Here is a 23,574-nt window from a genome sequence, read left to right on the forward strand (position 1 = left end):
CCATATGCCCCGCTACACCCATGGGAGTGGCCCTCCTTGCCATGGCAACGGGTGCATATTGATTTTGCTGGTCCATTCATGGACTCAATGTTCTTAATAGCAGTGGATGCTCACTCGAAATGGCCTGAGGTGATAAAAATGTCCTCAACCACTAAAGAGAAAACGATTGCAGTCCTATGGACCATATTTGCCAGGAATGGCTTGCCAGAGCAGATTTGCTCTGATAACGGACCACAGTTTGTGTCCGAAGAGTTTCAGAAATTTATGAGAAGGAATGGGGTAAGGCATTACACATCCGCCCCGTATCATCCAGCCACAAATGGATTGGCTGAGAGGTTCGTACAAACCTTTAAAAAGGTGATAAAGGCCATGTGCGACGATGAAATTCCACTACAGCATAATGTGGACAATTTCTTATTAGCCTACAGAAATGCAACACATGCAGTTACCAACCAGACCCCGGCCATGATGTTCTTTAACCGAAGGTTGAGATCTCGTCTGGATTTGCTCAGGCCAAATGTGCGAAGAAATGTTGAGGATAAACAATTCCAGCACATCAACGAGAAGCCGACAAGGAGCTTCAATGTAGGGTAACCAGTCTTGGCCCGTGACTACCGAACAGAGAAATGGCAACCCGGAACGATATGCACAAGGTAGGGGCCATTAATGTACACAGTGGATGTCGGGGAGAACATTGTGAAATGCCACGTCGATCAGATCTTAGCGTCACAGAAACGAGTCAACCCCATGTCTCGCGTACCTGGGGATGAACCCGACATACCGGTAGCAGTGGAAACCGATGAACTAACCGACGAAAAGGGGCCAGAATCGCCTCCGCACCAAGAACAAGAACTGCAGGAAAGGCGCTATCCCGAAAGGATCAGGAAGCCGCCCCAAAGACTGAATCTATAAATGGACTATTGTTGTTTAATGTGCATGTTAAAGTGTTAATTGTTATTTGAATATTATGGGTACTGCTAATCTAAAAGGGGAAGAATTGTAGTGTATGTACCTTTAAGAGAGAACTACTTTTACAGCTCCTGTATACTGTAGTACTGGCAGTGACCACACCTGTATATAAGCTTTGAGCATGCCTCTGTAACCCGTCTTGAAACTACCCTACTCCAGTAAACACCTGTCGATTGTTAAGTTACAGCATCCGTGTAGTTATTGAAAAACATCATACTCTCAGAATCACGGATCTAAGTTCTCCCGCGTTTGGCCCCCGGTGTAGTAATGGGTGCCCTTGGTGTCAAGCAGCATGGGGAGGGAGGAGAGCCCTCGACGCGGAGAGGCAAGCAAGAGCGGAGAGACCAAGAGACCTTGGCTACCGGTGGGTCTACAATTATACCCAGTTCTTCATCCCTTATCTGCGTGCCAAATCAGGTCAGTCCTTTGGACTAGCCTGCCAAAAGTTAGACAAAGTGATTACGGTCATCCACTTTAACGGCTTTTGGGGTGGTTGTCTCCTGGTTTAGTGGCTTCACTATCCTGGCTGTTATTTATAAAATTTAATTGTCTTTTCCTGGCTTGGTCACTACGGTGAGCTGTTACCAATTATGTATGCAGAAAGTTAATGGCCTCACGATTAGGTCCATCCTGACTTGAGCTGCTCCAAGATGAAGAATGCATATTCTGTGTTTACCTAGCTGTCTGACTTTACAAAGTCTTTCACAGATCCATGCCTGTTAGGTTTCGTTTCAGGTTTTGAAAGGGCCTGCCTCTTGCAGGGCCTTGCTTTTAAAATGCTGTATGTTTTGGTCACGAGGTTTCAGAAGCCATTTTGGGTACCCTTTTTAATAACTTGTCCATATAAGGTCCCTTTTTCCCCTAACTTTTGGGAAATGTGGGAACCCTACATTTCCATTCTCACATTTAAGTCCCTTTAATGAAGCATTTACAACAAATATTTTTCAAAAAGTTAAACATTTTAATCTGGGCCATAAACCAATGTTTGGACGATTTATTTTTAAATGATTAATTTAACATTTATTTTAACCATACGCTGGTGAAAGCAGGCCCGATGCCTGCTTTTACCAGGTGTAAGTGTTTGGTGGGCATTTGCTGAGCAAATAGTCCAGCTCTGCAGCAGCATGTGATTTTTGGGTCATTTGCATGATTTGTCAAGGCAAGCCTTGACAGAGTGCAAGTTGCAGGTTTTTGTGCATGTGGAAAACCAGAACTTGCAGGGCCTTTTGCAATGCTTATGATGGCATACGTCGTGCTTATGCAGTCAGTCATCGGTACTGGAAAATCCAGGCCAATGAGTTTACTGAACAGATCTGTACTTGGAATATTTGTGTTCTTAAAACATAGCGGAATGAACATAGCAAGTCAAATAAAGTAGTGGTAGTCTTTATGTATAGCCTTTATAACACCTAATTCACTAGAGATTCCCTCAAATCTCTACCATGTTGAGGCAGAAGGACAAAACTTCAAAGTGATTAAAAATTCAACAAGTTTTTCCACTTCCAAAAGGAATTCCAATTAAAAACCCCAACACTGGTCAGCATTAAGCCCAAAGCAAGAAGCCATACTTTAAACTAAAATCTGGGCCCCAAGCCACCACATCCATAGGTCACTCAGCACTTTGCTGGCTGTTCCTCAGCATTATTACATAACAAAACATAGGAGCAGGAGTAGGTCATTTGGTCCCTCGCGCCTGCTCCGCCATTCAATAAGGTCATGGCTGATCGGATCTTGGCCTCACTTCACTTCTCCGCCCACTCCCCATAACACTCAACTCCCTTACCATCCAAAAATCTGCCTCTTGCCACCTTAAATATATTCAATGACCCAAGCTCTTTGGGTGGGGGGGGGGGGGGGGGGGGGGGGAGAATTCCAAAGATTCACGACCCTCAAAAATCCTCCTCCTTTCCAATTTAAAAGGTTTCCCCCTTATTCTGAAATGCCCTCTAGTTCTAGATTCCCTCCCCCCCCCACCTCAAGGGAGAGGAGGGGAACATCCTCTCTGCATCTACCCTCTCAAGCCCCATCAGAATCTTGTTTCAATAAGATCCCCTCATTCTTCTAAACTCCAATGAGTATAGGCCCAACTTTTCTTCAAGACAACCCCTTCATCTCTGGAATCAACCTCATGAACCTTCTGAACTGCCTCCAATGCAAATATACCCTTCCTTCAATAAGGAGACAAGCTGTACAGTACTCCAGGTGTGGCCTCACCAACATCCTGTACATTTGTAACAGGACTTCCCTACTTTTATACTCCATTCCCTTTGCAATAAAGGCCAACACTATTTGCCTTCCTAATTACTTGCTGTACCTGCATGCTAACTTTGATTCATGTACAAGGGCCCCCATAAGAACTAGGAGCAGGAGTAGGCCAATCAGCCCCTCGAGCCTGCTCCGCCATTCAATAAGACCATGGCTCTGATCCTAACCGCCAATCCACTATCACAGAACCATCTCCTGAATCTAACAGAATTAGACACACGAAATAGGAGCAGGATCAGGCTACACGGCCCCTCTCCACTACCCACAGGGCCATGACCGATCCGAACCTAGACTCATGTCCAAATTCCTGCCCGCTCCCCGTAACCCTTAATTCCCTTTACTTCTAGGAAACTGTCTATTTCCGTTTTAAATTTGTGTAATGTAGCTTCTACAGCTTTTTGGGGCAGCATATTCCATGGACCTACCACCCTCTGAGTGAAGTAGTTCCTCCTCATCTCAGTTTTGAAAGAGCAGCCCCTTATTCTAAGACTATGCCCCCTAGTTCTAGTTTCACCCATCGGGAACATCCTCCCTGCATCCACCCGATCCAACCCCTTCACAATCTTATGTTTCAATAAGATCGCGCCTCATTCTTCTGAACTCCATGAGTAGAGTCCCAATCTACTCAACCTCTCCTCAGGTCATCCCCCAGATCCCTCTACCTCAGCCTTTTGTAATCTCTCCGCATTTAAATAATTTGCTTCTTTATTTTTCCTACCAAAGTGGACAACTTTGCATTTCCCCACATTAAATGCCATCTGCCAGATTTTTGCCCACTCACTTAGCCTATCTATATCCCTGGAGATTCTGTGTCCTCCACACAATTTGCTTTTGTGCTTCTGTTACTTTACTCCTCTGCAGAAAATGCTAGTTCCACTTCAAAACTCCACCCATAACCCCCCAACCCCAAAAAAAAGGGCCACAACTGTTGCTACTTAGTCATACTATAGCCAAAAGGTCAATGAGTCACACTTCAGTAAATAGAATGAATTAACTTCATTTATATAGCACTTCATGACCCACTTGCCAGTGGAAAGTGTTTCTCTTTAAAAACTCATTTTGATCACCTTTAAATCTCCATTTAACCCTCTGCTCAGAACAATCCCAGTTTCTCATCACAACTGAAGGCTTAGCATATTTGAATTAAACACAAGCCATCTTAGAAAGCAAGTACTGTTTAAGACACAGCTTAGAGCTCCTGCCATGCCCATACAAGTTATCTAAAGTGTTCCTTTGTGAAGATATGAAACTTCTGGCAAATATTCAGGAATGTGAACATATTTAGTTAAGCGTAGAAGAGCAAGTAAGTGGCCATCAATTTAGTTTGTTTTGGCAATTTTTCACCTTTGACTTTAGATTACAAATTGAATGAGGGAAAGAAATTTTGTAGAATCAGCAAATACAATCTGATCAGTAAGTGGTGTTGGCTAGGATATGTAGTCAGAAGCATCTATTGCCATGCATACTTTACAGCAGGTATTAGAAGAAAAAAAAAAGTTACCTTGAAGTCTGTGTTGGAGGGAGGAGGAGAAGAAAATGTAAAGTTAGGGATGGGGTGAGTGAAATGGGCTACAATGGACTTGGCACCCTGGATTGTCAAATTCCTCACCAACTCCTAGTGCATGCATGGAATGTGGGGCAAGACCACAATTGGATTGGTTGTTAGATTGCAGACATCCATGGTCAAGGAAAACATGGCCACATCACTAAAGGACTGGTGCCACTTGAACCATATTGAAGCACAAGTGTCTTCAGGACAAGAAAAAAATTGCAATATTGGTATTAAATAAATTATACATTTCCAAGAACCAAAAATTCTATACGCCATCAAGCCTTGGAGATTCTAAATAGTCATCAAAAGCTGGTTCATTGAAAAATTGAACTACTTTCCAGTGTTTGAATGTAAAACATAGGTTGGCAGCTGAGGCCCTTTCAATTACATCAGAAATCTTCCAGTATCGTGGAGACTTTTCACATTTCCTACCAACATTTCCCCCTCCATGGGTGCCAGGTGCAGCAGAAGCCCATGTCCAAGAAACAATGGTTTTACAATCTCAGGATCATTTAGCAAGCTCTTCAGCTGCAGAGGATTGCAGACTAGCCAGACACCACTTCGCATGTCCACACATACATGGGGTGGGGTCCCTAGGGTGTTGCAGTGATCAAGAAAGCAAACTGGCCAATTTTCTCACTCCTAATCCATGGACGCCAAGACCAAATTACAACATCACCTCTGCGGAGAGCAGCCAATAGCATAGTTCAGAATCAGTCCAGAATCAATCCTGGTTTAGAAGGCCATGACTCATTGGACAACCAACACTTGCATCAACTATGTAGCAATTAAACAAGTAGACAAAATTCCAGTCAACACCAAATTGAATTTTATTATTTGCTTTCAGCAGAACTGATCCGTTCAAAGACTGGATTCTGAAAACTGGTGTATTGCAATTTCTTCTTTTGCCAGGTGCGCCAATTAAAGTAGCCAACTACACCAGCAATCGCCAAAAGTGCTGAAATTAAAGAAAAAGTAGCGTTAGACAGACCAAAGGAAGTGACAAGTCAAAATTTTGGTGAACAGAATGAAACCAAAGTACTGATACTTGCACCAATTTAGAAAATTACTCCTGTTAAGACTTAACCACATAATTCCCACAAGCAACTTCAAAGAGACAAATTCCTACTTACAAAAAAAATTCATTTGCTTTGCACAATTGTGCAACATTGGGGAGAATTTCACAGGTTTGGAGGGTGGGTGGTTAAATCTGCCAAAATTGAGTGTTGGGAAGCCAGCTCCTGCAGTTAACTGGAGCGCATTTGGTTGAGAGAGAGAGAGAGAGAGAGAGAGAGACCCCATAGGAGTGTTGGCAATTAAATGATGTTAAGCAATTAGATGGAGGCAATTAGAGGTTTTAATGGCAGATGAGCGTTAACTGAGTGCATAAGTTTCCTTGAACTCGCCAGTGAAAGCAAGGAGAGAGTGCCAATTGAGACAGCTGACCAAATGACAGGTAAGCAATCCTATAACTACTCAGACATCACACCTGCTTCCTTGGCTAAATGAAAGGCTTTTACTCACAGGACTTGTTCCAAGATTGTGCTTTCACTACATTGCAGGTGATTTCCACTAGGTCATTTCTCCTACCTTGGATTAGAGAGTTTGATCTACACTTTCCATCTGTCAATCATCTGTTCAGCATGGGTGCTGCTTATGCAACTTCACCTTGGGCCTCCAGGACAAAGATGAGCATCAGCAGCCTTCATTGATCTGTCACTCCACAGGAAAGGGGATGAGCACAGGGGTGCAGCTTGCAGGAGGAGATACCCCAACACAGGATATATAGGCAGAGGATCACATTTCAGGACATGTCTGAACACTAGTGCCTCAGGAGGCTTGGGGTTTCAAAACCCATGGTCACAGACATTTGCAAACTCCTGGAAGATGACCTCCTGCCAAGTGCACCTGGTGGCATGCTGTGACAGTGGTCGTCAGTCACCATTTCCCTCAATTTCTTTGCCTCTGGTTCCTGCCAAGAATATGGAGGCAATATTGGAAGAATCTCATTCTGCTGCCCACAAATGCACTCAGGTGACCAATGCCATATTTGCCAGTGCTAGCAATGTGACCTTTGCAATGGAGGCCAGTCAGAATGAATGGGTGCTCGGCTTTGCAGCTCTGGCTGGCTCCACCGAGTCATTGCCTGCACATGTGGCAATCAAGGTGCCCCCAGATCACCCTGGAGTCTTCAACTGCAAGGGCTTCCACTCCAATGTTCAACTTGTATGCAATCACAAAAGAACATGGTGTGCGCACAATTCCCAGGCAGCTGCCATGATGTTTCCATCCTGCACCAGTCCACCCTCCCAGAGCTCTTACCTTGAAGCAGAGTTAGTGGCTGGTGCCAGAGAGACAAGGGCTACCCCCTGAAGATGTGGCTGATGACACCCGTTGGGAGGCTAAACAATGAGGCCCAGGAGAGATGCAATCAAAGCTACATGATCATGAGAACCATCATTAAGCAAGCAATTGGAATGCTGAAGATATGCTTTAGGTGCCTGGCCAGATAGGAATGGGTGCACCTGCAAGGACAGTACACAGGAAGTGATGTGCTGGAGCCAGCTTGGGAAGAGAATCTGTGGGCCCTTCAGAACACAGCCTCAGTTCTAAGGAGGCATCATTTAAGTGAGGTGCAGGCTTGCCATATTGGACTCCACTAATGCAGTTGCTACCTTGTGATTCTCTTCCCCCAAAACCTGGACAATTTCAACTTTCATCTTCACAGGCTCCCTTTAAAAAATGAGATTGGGTAATACACTAGCATGGATTGAGAATTGGTTAACAGACAGAAAACAGAGTAGGGATAAACATGTCTTTTTCAGGATGGCAGGCTGTGACTAGTGGGGTACTGCAAGGATCAGTGCTTGGGCCCCAGCTATTCACAATCTATATCAATGATTTGGATGAGGGGACTAAATGTAACAGTTCCAATTTGCTGACGATACAAAGCTAGGTGGCTGTCAGTTGTGAAGAGGCTTCAAGGGGATCTCGACAGGCTCAGTGAGTGGGCAAGAACATGGCAGATGGAATATAATGTGGACAAATGTGAAGTTATCTGTTTTGGCAGAAAAAAACAAATGCAGATTATTTCCTAAACGGTGAAAGATTGGGGAATGCAGATGCTCAAAGGGACCTGGGTGTCCTTGTACATGAGTCACTGAAAGTGAATGTGCAGGTGCAGCAAACCATTAGGAAGGCAAATGGTATGCTGGCCTTCATTACAAGAGGATGAGTACAGGAGTAAAGAAGTCTTACTCCAATTATATATGGCCTTGGTGAGACCACACCTGGAGTACGGTGTACAATTTTGGTCTCCTTACCCAAGGAAGGATATACTTGCCATAGAGGGAGCGCAACAAAGGTTCACAAGATTGATTCCTGGAATGGCGGGAATGTTTTAAGAGATAGAGTAAACTAGGCCTGTATTCTCTTGATTCAGAAGAACGAGAGGGGATCCCATTGAAGCATACAAAATTATTACAGGGCTTGATAGGGTGGATGCTGGGAGAATGTTTCCCTTGGCTGGGGAGTCTAGAACCAGGGGCCATAGCTTCAGGATAAAAAAGGGTAGCCCATTCAGGACTGAGAGAAGAAATTTCTTCAGAGGGTGGTGAATCTTTGGAATTCTCTACCCCAGAGGGCTGTGGAGGCTCAGTCATTGGGTATATTGGACCACTTTCCATACTTCAGGAGCCTACTGTAAACAAGGGCACACATCGACAACGAAGTCCAACACTGCCTTCGGTCGCCTGAGGAAGTGTTTGAAGACCAAGACCTCAAACCCAGCACTAAGCTCATGGTCTACAGAGCAGCAGTGATACCTGCCCTGCGGTATGCCTCACATGTACAGCAGGCACCTCAAAGCACTGGAGGTACCACCAACACTGCCTCTGCAAGATCCTGCAAATCCATTGGCAGGATAGGCACACCAACATCAATGTTCTTGCTCAGGCCAACATCCCCAGCATTGAAGCTTTGCCCACACTCGATCAGCTCCGATGGACAGGGCATTGTCCACGTCAGATACAAGACTCCCAAAACAAGTGCTCTTCTGAGCACTGGCACGGCAAGAGAGCCCCAGGTGGACAGAGGAAACACTTCAAGGACACCCTCAAAGCCTCCTTGAAAAAAAGTGCAAGATCCCCACCGACACCTGGGAATCCCTGGCCCAAGACCGCACAAAGTGGAGAAGCATCCGGGAAGGTACCGAACATGAGTCTTTTTGCCAGGAGCAAGTGGAAGCCAAGCGCAGGCAGCGCATGTCAACCCAAGCACCCCACCCACCCCTTCAACCACCGTCTGCCCCACCTGTGACAGACTGTAGGTCCCACATTGGACTAGTCACCTGCAAACTCATTTTTAATGTGGAAACAAGTCATCCTTGGTTCCGAGGGATTGCCTAAGAGAAGATATTCAAACAGAAGTTGATAGATTTCTGACTAGTAAGGGCATCAAGGGATATGGTGGTAAGGCCAGTGAATGGAGTTGAGGAAGATCAGCCATGATCTCATTGAATGGCAGAGCAGGCTCAAAGGGCTGAATAGCCTACTCCTATTGATGTTCTAAATAGTTTAACTGAAAGATCCACACATGTCATCATGCCAGTTTGTCAATTGGTCCAGAAACCCAGACATGTGTTTCAAATGCAGTGGCTGGGTTAAAAAGACAGACACGCTGCAGCTACATCCAGATTTCCCCCATGTGCTACTGGACCCCCACAAGTCAGGTCAATATTCTGGCCATTAAGTCAAGGGCACAAAAACATGTGTCTTACAAATGACAAAGATGACCCAAATAGCTGTAGATCCTTTCCTCAACTTGTTCTCTTCAAGAGAAGAACTTGAATTTACATCTGAAAAATAAAACAAGTGTTTTAATCTTCCCATATACAAGTGACTCAAATGTATGTCAAAAGTTTAAGGCACTACATACAATTTCTGAAAAACAGCAAGTTGCTGGTGTGGACAATGGGAGCCTATTTCTCATGAAAATCTACTATAGGTCTGTAAAATAGTATTACTTGAAGCAGAACCAAATAATGGAGCAATCAGTTTGCTGAAACTAGATCTTGATTCTAGGTGGATCTAGTCATTAACTACATCAAACAGCTTGGAGGTTAAAGTGCAAGCCCCAGTCACTGCAAACAAATTGCCAGAAGCAAAAGCACCTCTACAATACTTTGTGAACATACTAGGCTGTTACAAGTAGTTCCAGCTTTGTACCTCATCCAGGTTGTTTGCAGTATTTGATATTTTAAAAATCCTTTGAGGTGGAGTTTAGTTCCAATTTCAACACAAGCCCATTTGAAACTAGGTTTCTTTGGTATACATTATTCTGGGATTAAGGCCAAATGTAGTCAGAGCTGAGAAAGCAGGTTTATTTTCAAAGCTACTTCTCAATTACTGCAGGAGAAAGGAAGTTTGAGAATTAATTTGTTTATTAAATGATTCATGCAGCTTGTTAATTCTGTATTACCTCTGGGACTGGTCAAGATTGTTGGCAATGTGGTATATAAACTTGAGAATTCTTCTGAGGCAACACCTAAAGCCACTGTAGAAACTGTATTTGTAGTTACTGTAAAGGAACATAAAAATCAGTTATAGGTGCAACAATATGGAAAGCAAGCAAGCTTAAAGCATCTACATGCAAATGGAGCAGTTCCCACTCATCACAGGCAGCTGCCTATATCTGGAATACACCACTAGCTATTTGTCATTAACATAGGAGCCAATTAAAAGGCATTGCTTATAATTTAAGTGTGCCAACTATTTGGGCAATTCACACCAATTCCTGTATTTAGACTTAAATAGCTCTGCTGGTTTGGGCAAAATGAGCTCTTGAAGCAGCTGTTTACACCTTGTTAGGTGTAAATACATTAGTAATGGGTCTATGTAAATGACAACTTTTCAGTGGTGTCCCTCTGACACTTAGATCTGCTCTAAACAAAAATCAGCTAAATATTTGCAGTTACTAACAGGTGTTATGCATTAAACCTGTAAGTTTCATTTTTGGTTTTATTCAGTATATAGCAGGAAAAGTGAGTTAACACCATAAGTGGTGGGGCTATTTAAGTGGCCTCATTACTGAACTCAATCTGGAACCACTGCAAGAATGCTTCAGTTCATCAAACCTGAATTTTGAGGGGAGATGTATGGGAATAGTGTTACAACAATGCAGGAAAGTCATGCCCAATACTTAGTAGCTTCAAACTTCATTTTGCTTCTTGTAACCTATTGGCTACATGTTGCAGACTTTACATACACAAGTTTTGGGTACCCAGTATTTCTAAATCAGATACTCCATGAGATTATAAAATCAGTTGAACTTCAGTTAGAACAGGACATTAAAACATCCATGTACCTGTACGACACTGCTGTTCATCATTCCTCAACTCCATTCCAGATGGACACACACAGGTATACTTTGGTGAGTGACTGTTAATTTGAGGAGCAGGAAGACACATATATTCACAGGCTCCATACTGTTCACACCAGTTTTTCCCTGGGAATCAAAGTTGTAAATTAAATCAGAAACTTATGAAATTTTAGTGTAAAGTATAAGCTCCAGTTTAATTGTTCTTAGTGGCTGTTTGCAGTTCACAATGCTACAACTGTTTGTTCATAGTTCTGGTTTAAATCAATTCTGAATTAAGTGAAGGAGTATACACAAAAGTGTAACATGATCAGTAAACAAGATCAGTAGACAGTAGCAAGTCTCTATGCACAAGGACTCAACATATGACTTCATGGAGTAGAAACTGGGTATGGCTATAGTTTTAGCATTTACGAAAGCAATTTGCAGAAAATGTCAATTGCAAGTGCACCATTTCTCAATTGGGAATTAGACAAATTTTGAACTCCTGCTTTCCCACTAAATCTAGTCACAAGTGTGTTTGATCAACTCTGGAGGAACACAATGAGGCAGAAATTCCGATCCTACGGGTGCGTACGCGGGCCAACGGAAATGCCGGTTTTAGGCATGCACTGGCATTTCTGATCTGTTAAGAAAGCCCTCGACAGATCTTCCAGCTGCACTGGAGTAGGGCCTCTGGGTGGAGTTTAGTTTTTTGGAGAACCTCCGCCTGCAGAAAACACTTACAATTCTGGCGCCTGGTACCAGGATAAGAGTTGAAAAAAGTTTTAAAAATCCACTGATTTATCATTTAAAAATACTTGAAAGGCAAATTTATTTTTAGCCCTGTTAAAAACCTTCAATTTCTCTCAAATAAAGTTTAATACTTAATATAATTAAAACATTTAAAAAAACTTAGTTTTACTATGTTTTTGGGGGTAATTGCTATTTGACAGGTCTTCTGGTCAAATGTATGAATGGAGATTCCCCTCTGATTGGCTCCCCATGGCCCACGTGATCCAGGGACGCCGTGAACCACCTGCACCTCTGGGATACGTGGGCCCTGCGCACCAGCAGTTTGGAGGCCCAGCAACAGAACTCTAACTCCCGGGAGCCCTCTGGTCCAGGCACAGATTTTTCCAGATTGCTGCCTTCCCCCTGCGGGAGGCTTGTGAATTGAATTTCTGGGCCATCAATGCAGCCCAAACAGATAACCCCAGAACACATCCCCATATACTGAATCCAATAAGCTAGCAACTCCAACTCAATGCATGTTATGGAAATACAGGACACTGCATAGCTGTCAGTTAAGAGTGCTGTGGTTCAATAGCACCAACAAGCCCAGCATTATGGAAAGAAAGTTACTGGAGAAAGGAGCGAAATCTCATTTTCCCTTAGCAAGGCACCAATAGGTTCTAGATTTCTTACCAGGTGCCTGTATTAGCTCATGATAAACTATGAGGTCTTGAGGTTCAACATTTGAAGCTAAAACAGTCACATCATCTCCAGTATACTTGTTGGCTCCATAAACTGCTTTGTTCTCTTCATCAGCCCAGAAAACATGGTCCTGGAAATACATAAGTTTTAGGAAAGATGCCAGGATTCAACTTACATCAACACCATACTGAGGTTTTGGCCAAGTTTAATGTTCTTGCATGTACAATTGTTAATGCAACTTAAAAATCCTCTTGTATGGAGCAATCTGAGAAGAGTAAAGATGTCTTGCTGCAGTTATATAGGGCCCTGGTGAGACCACACCTGGAGTATGGTGTACAGTTGGTCTCCAGAAAACTTAAGGAAAACTGGAAAAGGGTATAAATTTTGAACTTTCAAATGGGATAGTAGACTTGCTTAAAGGGGCAAAGCGATTCTCAACTGCAGAGCCAGCACGAAGTCTCCAACTCTTTGTACCTTGGGGATCAAAGGTACTGTATTTGGTTGTTCTTTTCCTTTAGGGAGATAGTCCGGACCTTTAGACCCAATTAAGTGTCTTTAGGATTCGGCTACCTCAAACTTTAGTTGAAAGTGAACGTCTGGGGAATACGCCTGATCCGGGGTAGCCCTAAAGGGGCTAGGACTAGTAATTATCCCTTCAAGCCTACTTTTGTCCATTTTGCAAAGTGTTCAATTTCTTCAAGATCTTGGGCTTTTCATTCTCTTCTCCCAATTTGAAGCAGGAATTTCACATTTGTCTTTACATCAGTACATCCAAATTTAACTTTAGTCAGTGAGCAGCTGCATTCCATTCAGTGCTTATTTGATAGCAATATGGTATACAAACTTAGAATCTCAAAAGCAGTGCTTCTAAAAACACAAACCAATGATTAAAAACTGATTGCATTACCTCAAATAATGCAACAGCACAAGGATGTGCGAGGAATTCCCGAGATTGAAAGACTGTTCTTCTATCTTGACCATTTAGGTCTGTACTTGATAACATGTGCAGCTTTGCATCAATCCAATAGAGGCGGCTTTTCACATGATCTGTGGGCAAGTTGAAGCATCATTTAGAAGCTTGAAACTAGAAAGCCCACCTCTTTTTAAAAAAAAAAAGCACCTTACTTACCAAGTGCAATGCCATTTGGCCTCTGAATTTTGTTGGCAATTACAAGTTGGCGGTTAACACCATTCATGCCTGCTTTTTCAATCTTTGCTGGCACACCACAATCAGACCAGTAAATAAACCTTTAAAAGCAAACATAGGTCACAATTATACAGATGTCCTTGAAGTGCTTTAGTGAGCAGTAAATGTTTTACTGCACTAAACAAGGCTGTTGTATCTAAAGACATCAGCTTTTATACCATTTTGAAAGCAAAGGCCCTTTGAAGCATTATTGCAATGCTGATTTGCTACTTGGTTTAAAAATGGATGCTCTGGAAACAAAAAATGCACAGCACTTACTAGCTCACCACTAGATCAGTACAAATATGAAGGTAGTTATAGCAAGCTGCAATGCCATTTTAAAAACATGGCTACAGACCAACATTACTGAACTGAGATGACTAAGATCTGCAGTGTCAATTCTCAGGTGGTCTAGTACAAATTCCTCTTAAATACAGAAGCCAAGGTTATCCATGTACAGGTTTGCTCTTCCAGTAATTCACTTTGGCCAATTTCAATAGTTTATTTTTTTCCCCCACCTTGCACTTTAGTAGTTAATTTCAAACTGTGCACAGCACCATTTGTTGGGGCAGGAGTTGTCCCCATGGCTTTTTGCCTTGCCCCTCACCCTGCAATTGCAAGGCAGATTGAATGTCCAAGATAGGATATCTCTATTCTAGAATTTGAAAATGGCACAATACTGCAGATGTTCAAACCAAAAACTAAATCAATGCTGGCATGATAGTCTTAAAATTTAAAGCTACAGCAAAAATGCACTGCGGAGCCCCTCATTTTGCAGACATATCCTTTTGTACTATTCATACAATGTAATAATCAGTACCCAGAGTGTGGATCAACTACTATAGAAGCTGGTTCCCTTAGGTCAGTATCAAAGAGGATCTTCCTTTTGGTTCCATCAAACTTAGCCACAGATATAGTTTTAGTGCCACGATCAGTCCAATAGATGTGCTTGTAGATCCAGTCCACAGCAATTCCCACAGGAATTTGTAAATCATCAACAATTCTGGAAATAGCTGCACCTTCTGATTTATTCATGGGCATACTGCAAGATAAAGGGATGCAAGCTAGAGAATCAGTACAAGGTAGTTAGAGCAAACTTTACAGGTCTATTCAGACCCAAGTTATTTAACTGTTTAAGGCTACTGACAATACAAGATTTGATGCATTAAACTTAAGATAATACAATTCACATGTGGTACAAAAAAGCGCTATGGCAAGATTTAGTACATGCAGTGTAGATTACCTGAAGATTGCCTGCTGGCCCAAGTCAGCCCAGAAGAGTCTCTGTTCTGCAATGTTGGTATCTAGTGCTACAACATTTCTCAGCTGCACAGCTACCTGGGTGTACTCTTGGTGATGCAGTCCTAGCTTTCGGATATCATGGCGATTAGTGAAGATCAAATGTGGCTCTTTTCCTACAAAGTCAGTTCAAAAAAAAATCTTAACCCAAGCAATTCCATTGCAAAAGAGAATAGCACTGAGGCAAAGTTAAATCATCTGGCATTCAAAAGTAAGTTACACAAGATTAATTCAGTTAGTTACAAGTCCAATGAATCATTGCATTTCAATTTAAAATCTAGTAACTGGTCAGTTTCCACAAGTCTAAAACAGCCACATTTGCAGTTAATGCTTACAGCAAGTGTATGGAAGATGTTCCATTTCCACATAGCAAGGTATCAAAGGTGCTTTTGCCTACTTTAGTTCTGGGTCAGTAATTCAATTTGTAGAACAAAAGAATAAAAGAGGAAAATAAACAAACTTCAAGACCAAGAAGTGGTTTTGCACAATTTGTGGAAACCAGGGCAAGTATTGGAGGGGATTATCAGAATGGCGATGTGCAGAATAATGTGCTAATAAAAGCAGAAGGAAAAATAAATCAGATGACCATAAGAAAAAAGTTGCTACATCAATCATTACACAAGCTGAAGTACAAAATTAGTACAGATCTGAAGTACAGGGTGACCATAGGATAAAAGATGCTAAAAACTATTAACAGGATTGTTTTGTGATGCAGAAATTAGAGCAGAATTTATTCTAGTGGAACCTATTCAAGGGAGATGCCACTCATCCAAATTCTAGATGTAGCTAAAGATTAAACCATCAAGTAATTCAATCTTATTTGCCAGATGCTTAGCTGTTGACTTGCCATTTCACTGAATGATAAAAAAAAAGTACCAAGTGCCTAGATTTGAAGAGTTTAAAATCTGAGAAGGGGGAAAGCCCCCCACCCCAAGTAGTTCCAAAAATGTTCAAACTATAAAAGTTGTTCACACCATTTCATGCTCACTTGGACAGTTACATACTCAAGTCACTATGAAAAACAAAATCAAGCCAACTATGGAATGATAATTTAAGTGAAGCAAATGCAAGGGACTCCCAGGAAGCAATTGAACTCCCTGGAAAAGCAGAGTTAAGAGTGGGGGAATAAAGATGCCAAAAGACTGGTCCTGGAACCATATACTAATTGGCTTTCATGCTTCCCACATTACAACAGTGACTCCACTTCAAAAGTACTTAATTGAGTGTAAAGTGCTTTGAGATGTCCAGTGGTTGTGAAAGGCACTATATAAAAATGAAAGTCTTGGCTATTAATTGACACTATAGCCAATTACAAGAACCATAGAAAGATCATCTACCATGCTGTTACATCAAATGTTAGAGAGCATATCCAAATTACATTCTTTTTTCACAAGCTTCATACTTGCCTACTGCCTTGCAAGCCCCATTAGCTGGATCCATGAGATATCCTGCATGACATTCACATTTGTAGCTTCCTTCCATATTTATACAAATTTGACTGCAGGATCCAGGATTGTGGCACTCATTAATATCTGAAAAGAAAATATCTTAAGCTTCCAAAAAAAGTGGTTTTTATTTAGCAATAGGTCAGTCAAGTTAACTTACCACCACAGGTTCTCTGGTCAATTAATTCAAAACCAGCAGGGCATTGACATTCATAACCAATGACAAGATCCAGGCAGATGTGAGAGCAACCTCCATTCTTCTTCAAACACTCATTTTGGTCTAGAGAATAAAACCCTCAAGGTCACAAGTATTTATTGCACAATATTGCCACTTATCCTCAAGCATAAAAAAATAATCCTCAGAATTAATTTGGTGGAGAGCCAAGAAAGGAGGCCATTTGCAGCTAGATTAGGAATTGTCTGTTTAACACAACGTTAGACACTTTCAAGCAGACTTCCCTTACCATACACCACTAATTTTTTTTTTTTGGGGGGGGGGGGGGGGGGGGGGGCTGGTGGTGGTGGGAAATCAAACTCTTGCATCTTCATGCATGTAGAGTAATCTCAATTTGGTGCAGAATACCTGATCAACTATATACCAAGAATGGCTCACATTTTTAGGTAGCGTGAAATGATAAAAGCAAAATAATTTTTCGAACAGTTAAATGCAACCCAATAGAATTTAGTATTGCTTGGAGAACTATTCCAATAAGTTCACTTATTCAGTGATCACTTAACTGCACAGCCCAACTAATGGTCGACAGGTCTTAACAGATCGATTTCCAGCATTATTTTTTAATTAGACAGGTTAACATTTTAGGTGCAATCCTTTGTCAGAAGTGAAAAGATAAGCAATGTTTGCTTAACTTTCAGTTCTGATGCAGTTACACAATAGACTGCCTTTTCTCTTTAGATGGTCCGGTTGTGTATTTCTAGCATGTTACATATACTCCTTTGTTTTAAACTAGTGCAGAGCAAGGTGTCATTTTAGAAGCAGATATGTATAGCACTAATTCACTTACTACATTCATAAAGAAGCTCATCACTCCAGTCCTTGCAGTCCTGCTTGTGGTTACATACTTGGGTGATATTTATGCATTCTCCACTTTGACATTTGAAGTCAGTAGGCCCAGTGCACTCTGAAACTATAGCAGTAAAAAAAAGCTTTTGAATACATCCCATGGTTTTGTTACCAAAGCAATAGTCTTTCACTTACTTTTCCTGCAGTTGACTTCATCACTACCATCATTACAGTCCCTAACGTGATTGCATTTCTTATTTCCTGGGATGCAATTACCATCACTACATCTGAAGTGATCAGGGCCACACGATTGGAGAGCTGAAAATTAAAATAGAGATGAGTGTTCAGGTAATAAGCTGGAAGATTGCACTGGTTTTCAAAATGGAGTCCCAGACTCTTGGCCAGCAACAGGTACCAAGGCTGGATGAGATTTCCTCCCCACTCATTTATTGACTAAATATCTTTTTGCTGTACATTAAGCAAGCCTGTACATCTGAAACAAAAATAAAGTGCTGGAAACAAAAATAAAGTGCTGGAAACATTCAAGCCTGGCAGCATCTACAGAGGAGTTAACATTTCAAGGTAGCTCTGTTAGAACAGTATTCTTAAGAAAAGGAATACAAAAGAGGCAAGGGCACACAGAATGACCCATCTATTTAAGCTCTTTACAGGAGATGGTTAAATAGTTGACTCAGTATGCAACAACAGTAAGCACAAGAGAGGAGGCATTAGGGTGTGTGAATAGCCGAGGTTGTGGAAGGAAGGTGGAAGCACAAAAACCTGCCAGAGTAGATTCCAGTGGCTCAGGAATTGAGGGTGGGGAAGGATCCAAATTGTCCCACCCAATGAACTGTGACAAGTGTACAAAAATATTCATAAGGGATGCATACTCTAGTTGCCAAATTAACCACATGTTCAGAGTTGTTCATGTTGGATTCTTGTCTCCCAAAAACACCTCAATTATCTGAGCCATTTTTAGTTTGCAGTGACTACACGAGACTGGTGCCAGATTTGAATGCTGGGCTGCAATTCTAGAGCACTGTTTTTGCATGACAATCTTGTCAGAAAAATGCATCACTAAACAAGTTTCAGCTCCAAAATTTAAACTCTAGGATGCACTCTGGTCCTGCAGGTAACAAGTTAAAAAATGACTGCGCTTACAATAGGTGTCAAGTCTAATTCAGCCAGTGCACAGAGAAACTTAATGAATCCTACAATAGTGCACATATTCAAGCAATTTACACCATAATCCTCTGCCACCTGTCACCCTTCAATCTTCAGCTATCTAAATTCCTTTCAGTGAGGATTATTTAACAATTAAAAATGCTGGCTTTTGGGAGGACCTGTCCAGGGAAGAATGCTCTGCAGAGTACATTGAGAAAGTCTCAACTTGCATCTTAATACAGCCTAGAACCCTAGCCATTTTGTACAGCTTGCAATTGCACACTTTAATATCTCCTTGAAAAACTGAATTCATGCTGCAGTTCAGGTTGGCATTTTAGGTACACTGAAAAATGAAGCAAGTTTTACTTTGCATCATTTAACACTGCACTGGAGATTGAACATGAAGTCAAATAAAAAAAAGCTACACCTTGAACACATACCACTAGTGGAAAAATATGGCCAGAGTCTAGAATATGGAAATAAGGGAGGGCAAATAGTCTACTTACAGCAGTTAGCTTCATCACTTCCATCTTTGCAGTCAACATCCCCATCACAGTACCATCGACGATGGATGCATTCGCCTGAATCACAGAGGAACTCACGAGGAGAGCAGGCCACAGGAGGAAGGAAGGTGTGCCCACAGTATTCTGGTGATTCGTCAGACTTATCAGTGCAATCCACATTGTTATCACACACCCAATTCAAGGGTATACACTCTGAACTATTGCATTGAAACTCATGTGGGCCACAGGTAGGTGGAGCACAGCCTTTTTCATCACTTCCATCACCACAGTCATCCTTACCATTACAGACAAAGGTCTTGGAAATGCATCTGCCACTGGAGCAGGTAAACTCTAGTAGACTGCAAGTAACTTTACCTGAAAGATATTAAAATATAGCTTTCAACACAGAAGTTGCCAATTTCAAAAAGAGCCATGCACTAAACTGTATCCCATGCTTTTCCCTCCAAGTAGCTTTGCAACTGTAAATTAGATAACAGATCATGCCAAGCCTTCCAGGTTTTTATCAACTGTACTTGATAAAGGAAGCTACCAGTTTGATTAATGCTGTGCTTATCATTTGCATAGGTTTAATGGTAAGCTATGAAGTACTGAAGATGGTTGCCATTGTAAACTTGCCAACACTTCATACATCTGGAACATGAAACCCAATACTGGAAGTAGACTCTGTGCTAGGACTTGGTGCCACAAATTTAGAATATTAATGGCAGCACTTCAGGTTGATACTGTAAAAATCTCAATACAATTTCTAGGTTCTCTCAGGTATAGAATATACAGGAACAAGGGTGTCTTGCTGCAGTTGTACAGAGCCTTGGTGAGACCACACCTGGAGTATTGTGTGCAGTTTTGGTCACCTTATGAGGAAGGATGTTCTGCCATGGAGGGAGTTCAGCAAAGATTCACCAGGCTGATACCTGGGATGGCATGAATGATGCATGACAAGAGATTGGGTCGATTGGGCTTATACTCGCTGGAGTATAGATGAATGAGGGGATCTCATTGAAACTTAAAATTCTAACAGGACTAGACAGACTAGATGCAGAAAGGATGTTCCTGATGGCCAGGGAGTCCAGAACCAGGAGTCAGTCTAAGGATAAGGGATAAGCCATTTAGGACAGAGATGAGGAGGAATTTCTTGAGTGGTGAACCTGTGGAATTCTCTACTACAGAAGGCAGTTGAGGCCAATTCATTAAATATATTCAAAAAGGAGTTAGATATATTTAAGGCTAAAGGGATATGGAGAGATGGCAGGGACAGGGTACTGAATTTGGATGATCAGCCATGATCTCATTGCATGGCGGAGCAGGCTCAAGGGGCCGAATGGCCTACTCCTATCTATGTTTCTAAGCCAATAAAAAACTACAAGACCTGAGTAATGTATGCAGTATTGAGCTCTACACTATAGGAAGGAGGGGCTTTAGAACAGGCACAATGCAGATTCACCAGGATGCTACCTGGTATGAGGAAATAGAAAGGAGACTAAAAAAAAATTGGGCCTTTAAAAAAAATCTGCCATTCTTAATGAGGATAGATAGAAGCAGACAGTTTCCAATAATTGGAGTCTGGAGCCATAGATAGAAGATTAAATACAAGATATTTAGAACAGAGGGCAGGATAAAAAGTGCTTCAGAGTTAACTGTTGCATTTACTGAATTAGTGGTTCAGCAAGAAACTTCAACATACATGGTTAGATTGAATAGGTGGAAGAAAAAAGGGACATGAGCAGAGGGCAAATTTGCTCATGGAGCATAACAAACATGGACTGGTTTGGCTGTACTGCCAGTTTCCATGTTAATAACTTGGGTATTTCTATGGTTCAATTTGAAATTGAAGCATTGAAAGCAGCCTTTGCATCATGGCACAAGCCAAGGTTTGTTAGGAGAAACTAGTGCAAAACTATTTACAGCCTGATGTCAATAATGAGAATACCTGGGCTAGATTACAATTGCTGCAGATTATATTAAATGTAGTTTTTTTGTTAGTGCCAATGCAAAGATAATGGCAATAGCTTGGCTGTAAAATTCAATGGTGTTAACTGAATTCAGTAGATTTGGCTAGGCTTCCATTTGAACTCACCACCCTTGTTCTTTCACCAATGCCTCATCTTTCCTGAAACATAGAATATAGGAGCAGGCTATTCAGCCCCTTGAACCTGCTCTGCTATTTAATGAGATCATGGCTGATCATCCAAATTCAGTACCCTGTCTGCTTCCTCCCCATATCCCTTGAGCCTTAAGGAAATATATCCAACTCCTTGAATATATTTAATGAATTGGTCTCAACTGCCTTCTGTGGTAGAGAATTCCACAGGTTCACCACTCGGTGGAGAAATTCCTCTTCAGTCCTAAATGGCTTACCCCTTATCCTTAGACTGTGACCCCTGGTTCTGGACCCCCGCCATCAGGAACATCCTTCCTGCATCTAGTCTCTACTCCCATAAGTTTCAATGAGATCCCCCTTCATTCTTCTAAACTCTAGCAAATAAGCCTAATCGACCCAATCGCTCTTCATACGTCATTCCTGCCATCCCAGGCATCAGTCTGGTGAATCTTTGCTGCACTCCCTCCATGGCAAGAACATCCTTCCTCAAATAAAGGTGACCAAAACTGCACACAACACTCAAGATGTGGTCTCACCAAGGCCCTGTACAACTGCAGCAAGACACCCTTGCTCCTGTACTCAAATCCTTGTTATGAAGGCCAACATACCATTTGACTTAACCACCTGCATGCTTACCAGCGACTGGTGCACAAGGACACCCAGGTCTCATTGCACCCCCTTCTCCCCAATCTATTGCCATTCAGATAATAATCTGCCTTCCTGTTTTTGCCACCAAAGTGGATAACCTTGCATTTATCCACATTATACTGCATCTGCCCAAATGCATCCTCCTCACATGCCCACCCAGCTTTGTGTCATCAGCAAACTTGGAGATATTACATCTAGTTCCCTTGTCTAGATCATTTATGTATAGTGAATAGCTGGGGTCCGAGCACCGATCCCTGCGGTACCCCACTAGTCACTGCCTGCCACTTGGAAAAAGACCTGTTTATTCCAACTCTGCTTCCTGTCTGCCAACCAGTTCTCTAGCCAAGTCAGTACCTTACCCCCCCCAATCCCGTGTGCTTTAACTTTGCACGCTAATCTCGTATACAGGACCTTATCAAAAGCCTTCTGAAAGTCCAAATACACCACATCCACTGGTTCTCCCTTCTCTATTTTACCAGTTACATCCTCAATTCCAATAGATTAGTCAAGCACAATTTACCTTTTGTAAATCTATGCTGACTTTGTCCAATCCAGTCACTGTTTTCCAAATCCTCTTCTATAATGGACTCTAGCATTTTCCCCCACTACTGAGGTCAGGCTTACCGGTCTATAATTCCCTGTTTTCTCTACTACCTTTTTTAAATAGTGGGGTTACATTAGCTACCCTCCAATCCATGGGAACTGTGCCAGAGTCTAAAAGAATTTTGGAAGATGACCAGCAATGCATCTACTATTTCTAGGGCCACTTCCTTAAGTACCCTACGATGTAGATTATCAGGCCCTGGGCATTTATCAGCCTTCAAGCCCATCAATTTCATTTCCCTACAAATACTGATTTCTATCAGTTCCTCCCTCTCATTAGATCCTATGTTCCCAGACATCTGGGAGGTTATTTGTGTCCTCCTTTGTGAAGGCAGAACCAAAGTATGTATTTAATTGGTCAGCCATTCATTTGTTCCCCCATTATAAAATTTCTGATTCTGTCTGCAAGGGATCTACGCTGGACTTCAATCTTTTTCTCTTCACATATCTATAGAAGCTTTTAGTTAGTTTTTATGTTCCCTGCAAGCTTACTCATACTCTATTTCCCCCCCCCCTCTTAATTAATCCCTTTGTCCTCCACATGAAGGCAAAGAAAGGCTATTTTCTTCAGTTAACCTACCACAGTCATTCTCATCACCACCATCAGCACAGTCCTTTTCTCCATCGCACCACCAAGCAACAGGAATGCATTGAAGAGATCCAGGACCACAGCTGATTTCATGACCAGGACATGTTCTTTTATCTGAAATAGGAAATGTTGGTTTATAGAATTTCTTTCTATTCCATTCTGAAATGCAGAATCAAGTATTTGGCAGGGTTGGGAACGATGTCACAAAAATACCTTGGCAAAGCATAGCTAAACAGTAATTGCATGTATAAAACAAGTCATTTACTAAGTATGAGAATGCTACATGTTCTAGGGAAGTGATGACAGAAGTAAGCTGCAGGATAGTTTAGTTAATTTGCAATGGCATATAATTGCCATCAATGATCTACAGCACTTCCTAGATACCCAGTTTTGGTCTTCTAAATCTCTAGTCTGTTCAGT

The 23,574-nt window shown here is 41.9% G+C and overlaps 1 protein-coding gene across 2 annotated transcripts in view; it reads right to left on the reverse strand.

Annotated features, from left to right (window-relative positions):
* Positions 1 to 5,592: 5,592 nt before the first annotated feature.
* The window catches only part of LOC147124247 (uncharacterized), a 68,205-nt gene continuing 50,223 nt past the window's right edge, over positions 5,593 to 23,574 (reverse strand). Inside the window, exons 28-42 of one of the 2 annotated variants that reach the window (XM_085984227.1) lie at positions 23,146 to 23,268; positions 19,199 to 19,570; positions 17,724 to 17,846; positions 17,530 to 17,652; positions 16,668 to 16,787; positions 16,469 to 16,594; positions 15,007 to 15,178; positions 14,584 to 14,805; positions 13,707 to 13,825; positions 13,485 to 13,624; positions 12,569 to 12,707; positions 11,150 to 11,290; positions 10,265 to 10,363; positions 9,564 to 9,641; positions 5,593 to 5,744 (exon numbers count right to left, since the gene is read on the reverse strand). In XM_085984227.1, the coding sequence (XP_085840353.1) occupies positions 5,620 to 5,744; positions 9,564 to 9,641; positions 10,265 to 10,363; positions 11,150 to 11,290; positions 12,569 to 12,707; positions 13,485 to 13,624; positions 13,707 to 13,825; positions 14,584 to 14,805; positions 15,007 to 15,178; positions 16,469 to 16,594; positions 16,668 to 16,787; positions 17,530 to 17,652; positions 17,724 to 17,846; positions 19,199 to 19,570; positions 23,146 to 23,268 (2,222 nt within the window). In that variant the 3' untranslated portion in view covers positions 5,593 to 5,619. The remainder of the gene's footprint in view (positions 5,745 to 9,563; positions 9,642 to 10,264; positions 10,364 to 11,149; positions 11,291 to 12,568; positions 12,708 to 13,484; positions 13,625 to 13,706; positions 13,826 to 14,583; positions 14,806 to 15,006; positions 15,179 to 16,468; positions 16,595 to 16,667; positions 16,788 to 17,529; positions 17,653 to 17,723; positions 17,847 to 19,198; positions 19,571 to 23,145; positions 23,269 to 23,574) is intronic. The other variant, XM_085984233.1, reaches the window with a different exon arrangement.

The sequence above is a fragment of the Somniosus microcephalus genome, chromosome 1, assembly GCF_052327205.1.
Source record: "Somniosus microcephalus isolate GS21.2 chromosome 1, FLI_Smic_1.0, whole genome shotgun sequence".
Classification (NCBI taxonomy): domain Eukaryota; kingdom Metazoa; phylum Chordata; class Chondrichthyes; order Squaliformes; family Somniosidae; genus Somniosus; species Somniosus microcephalus.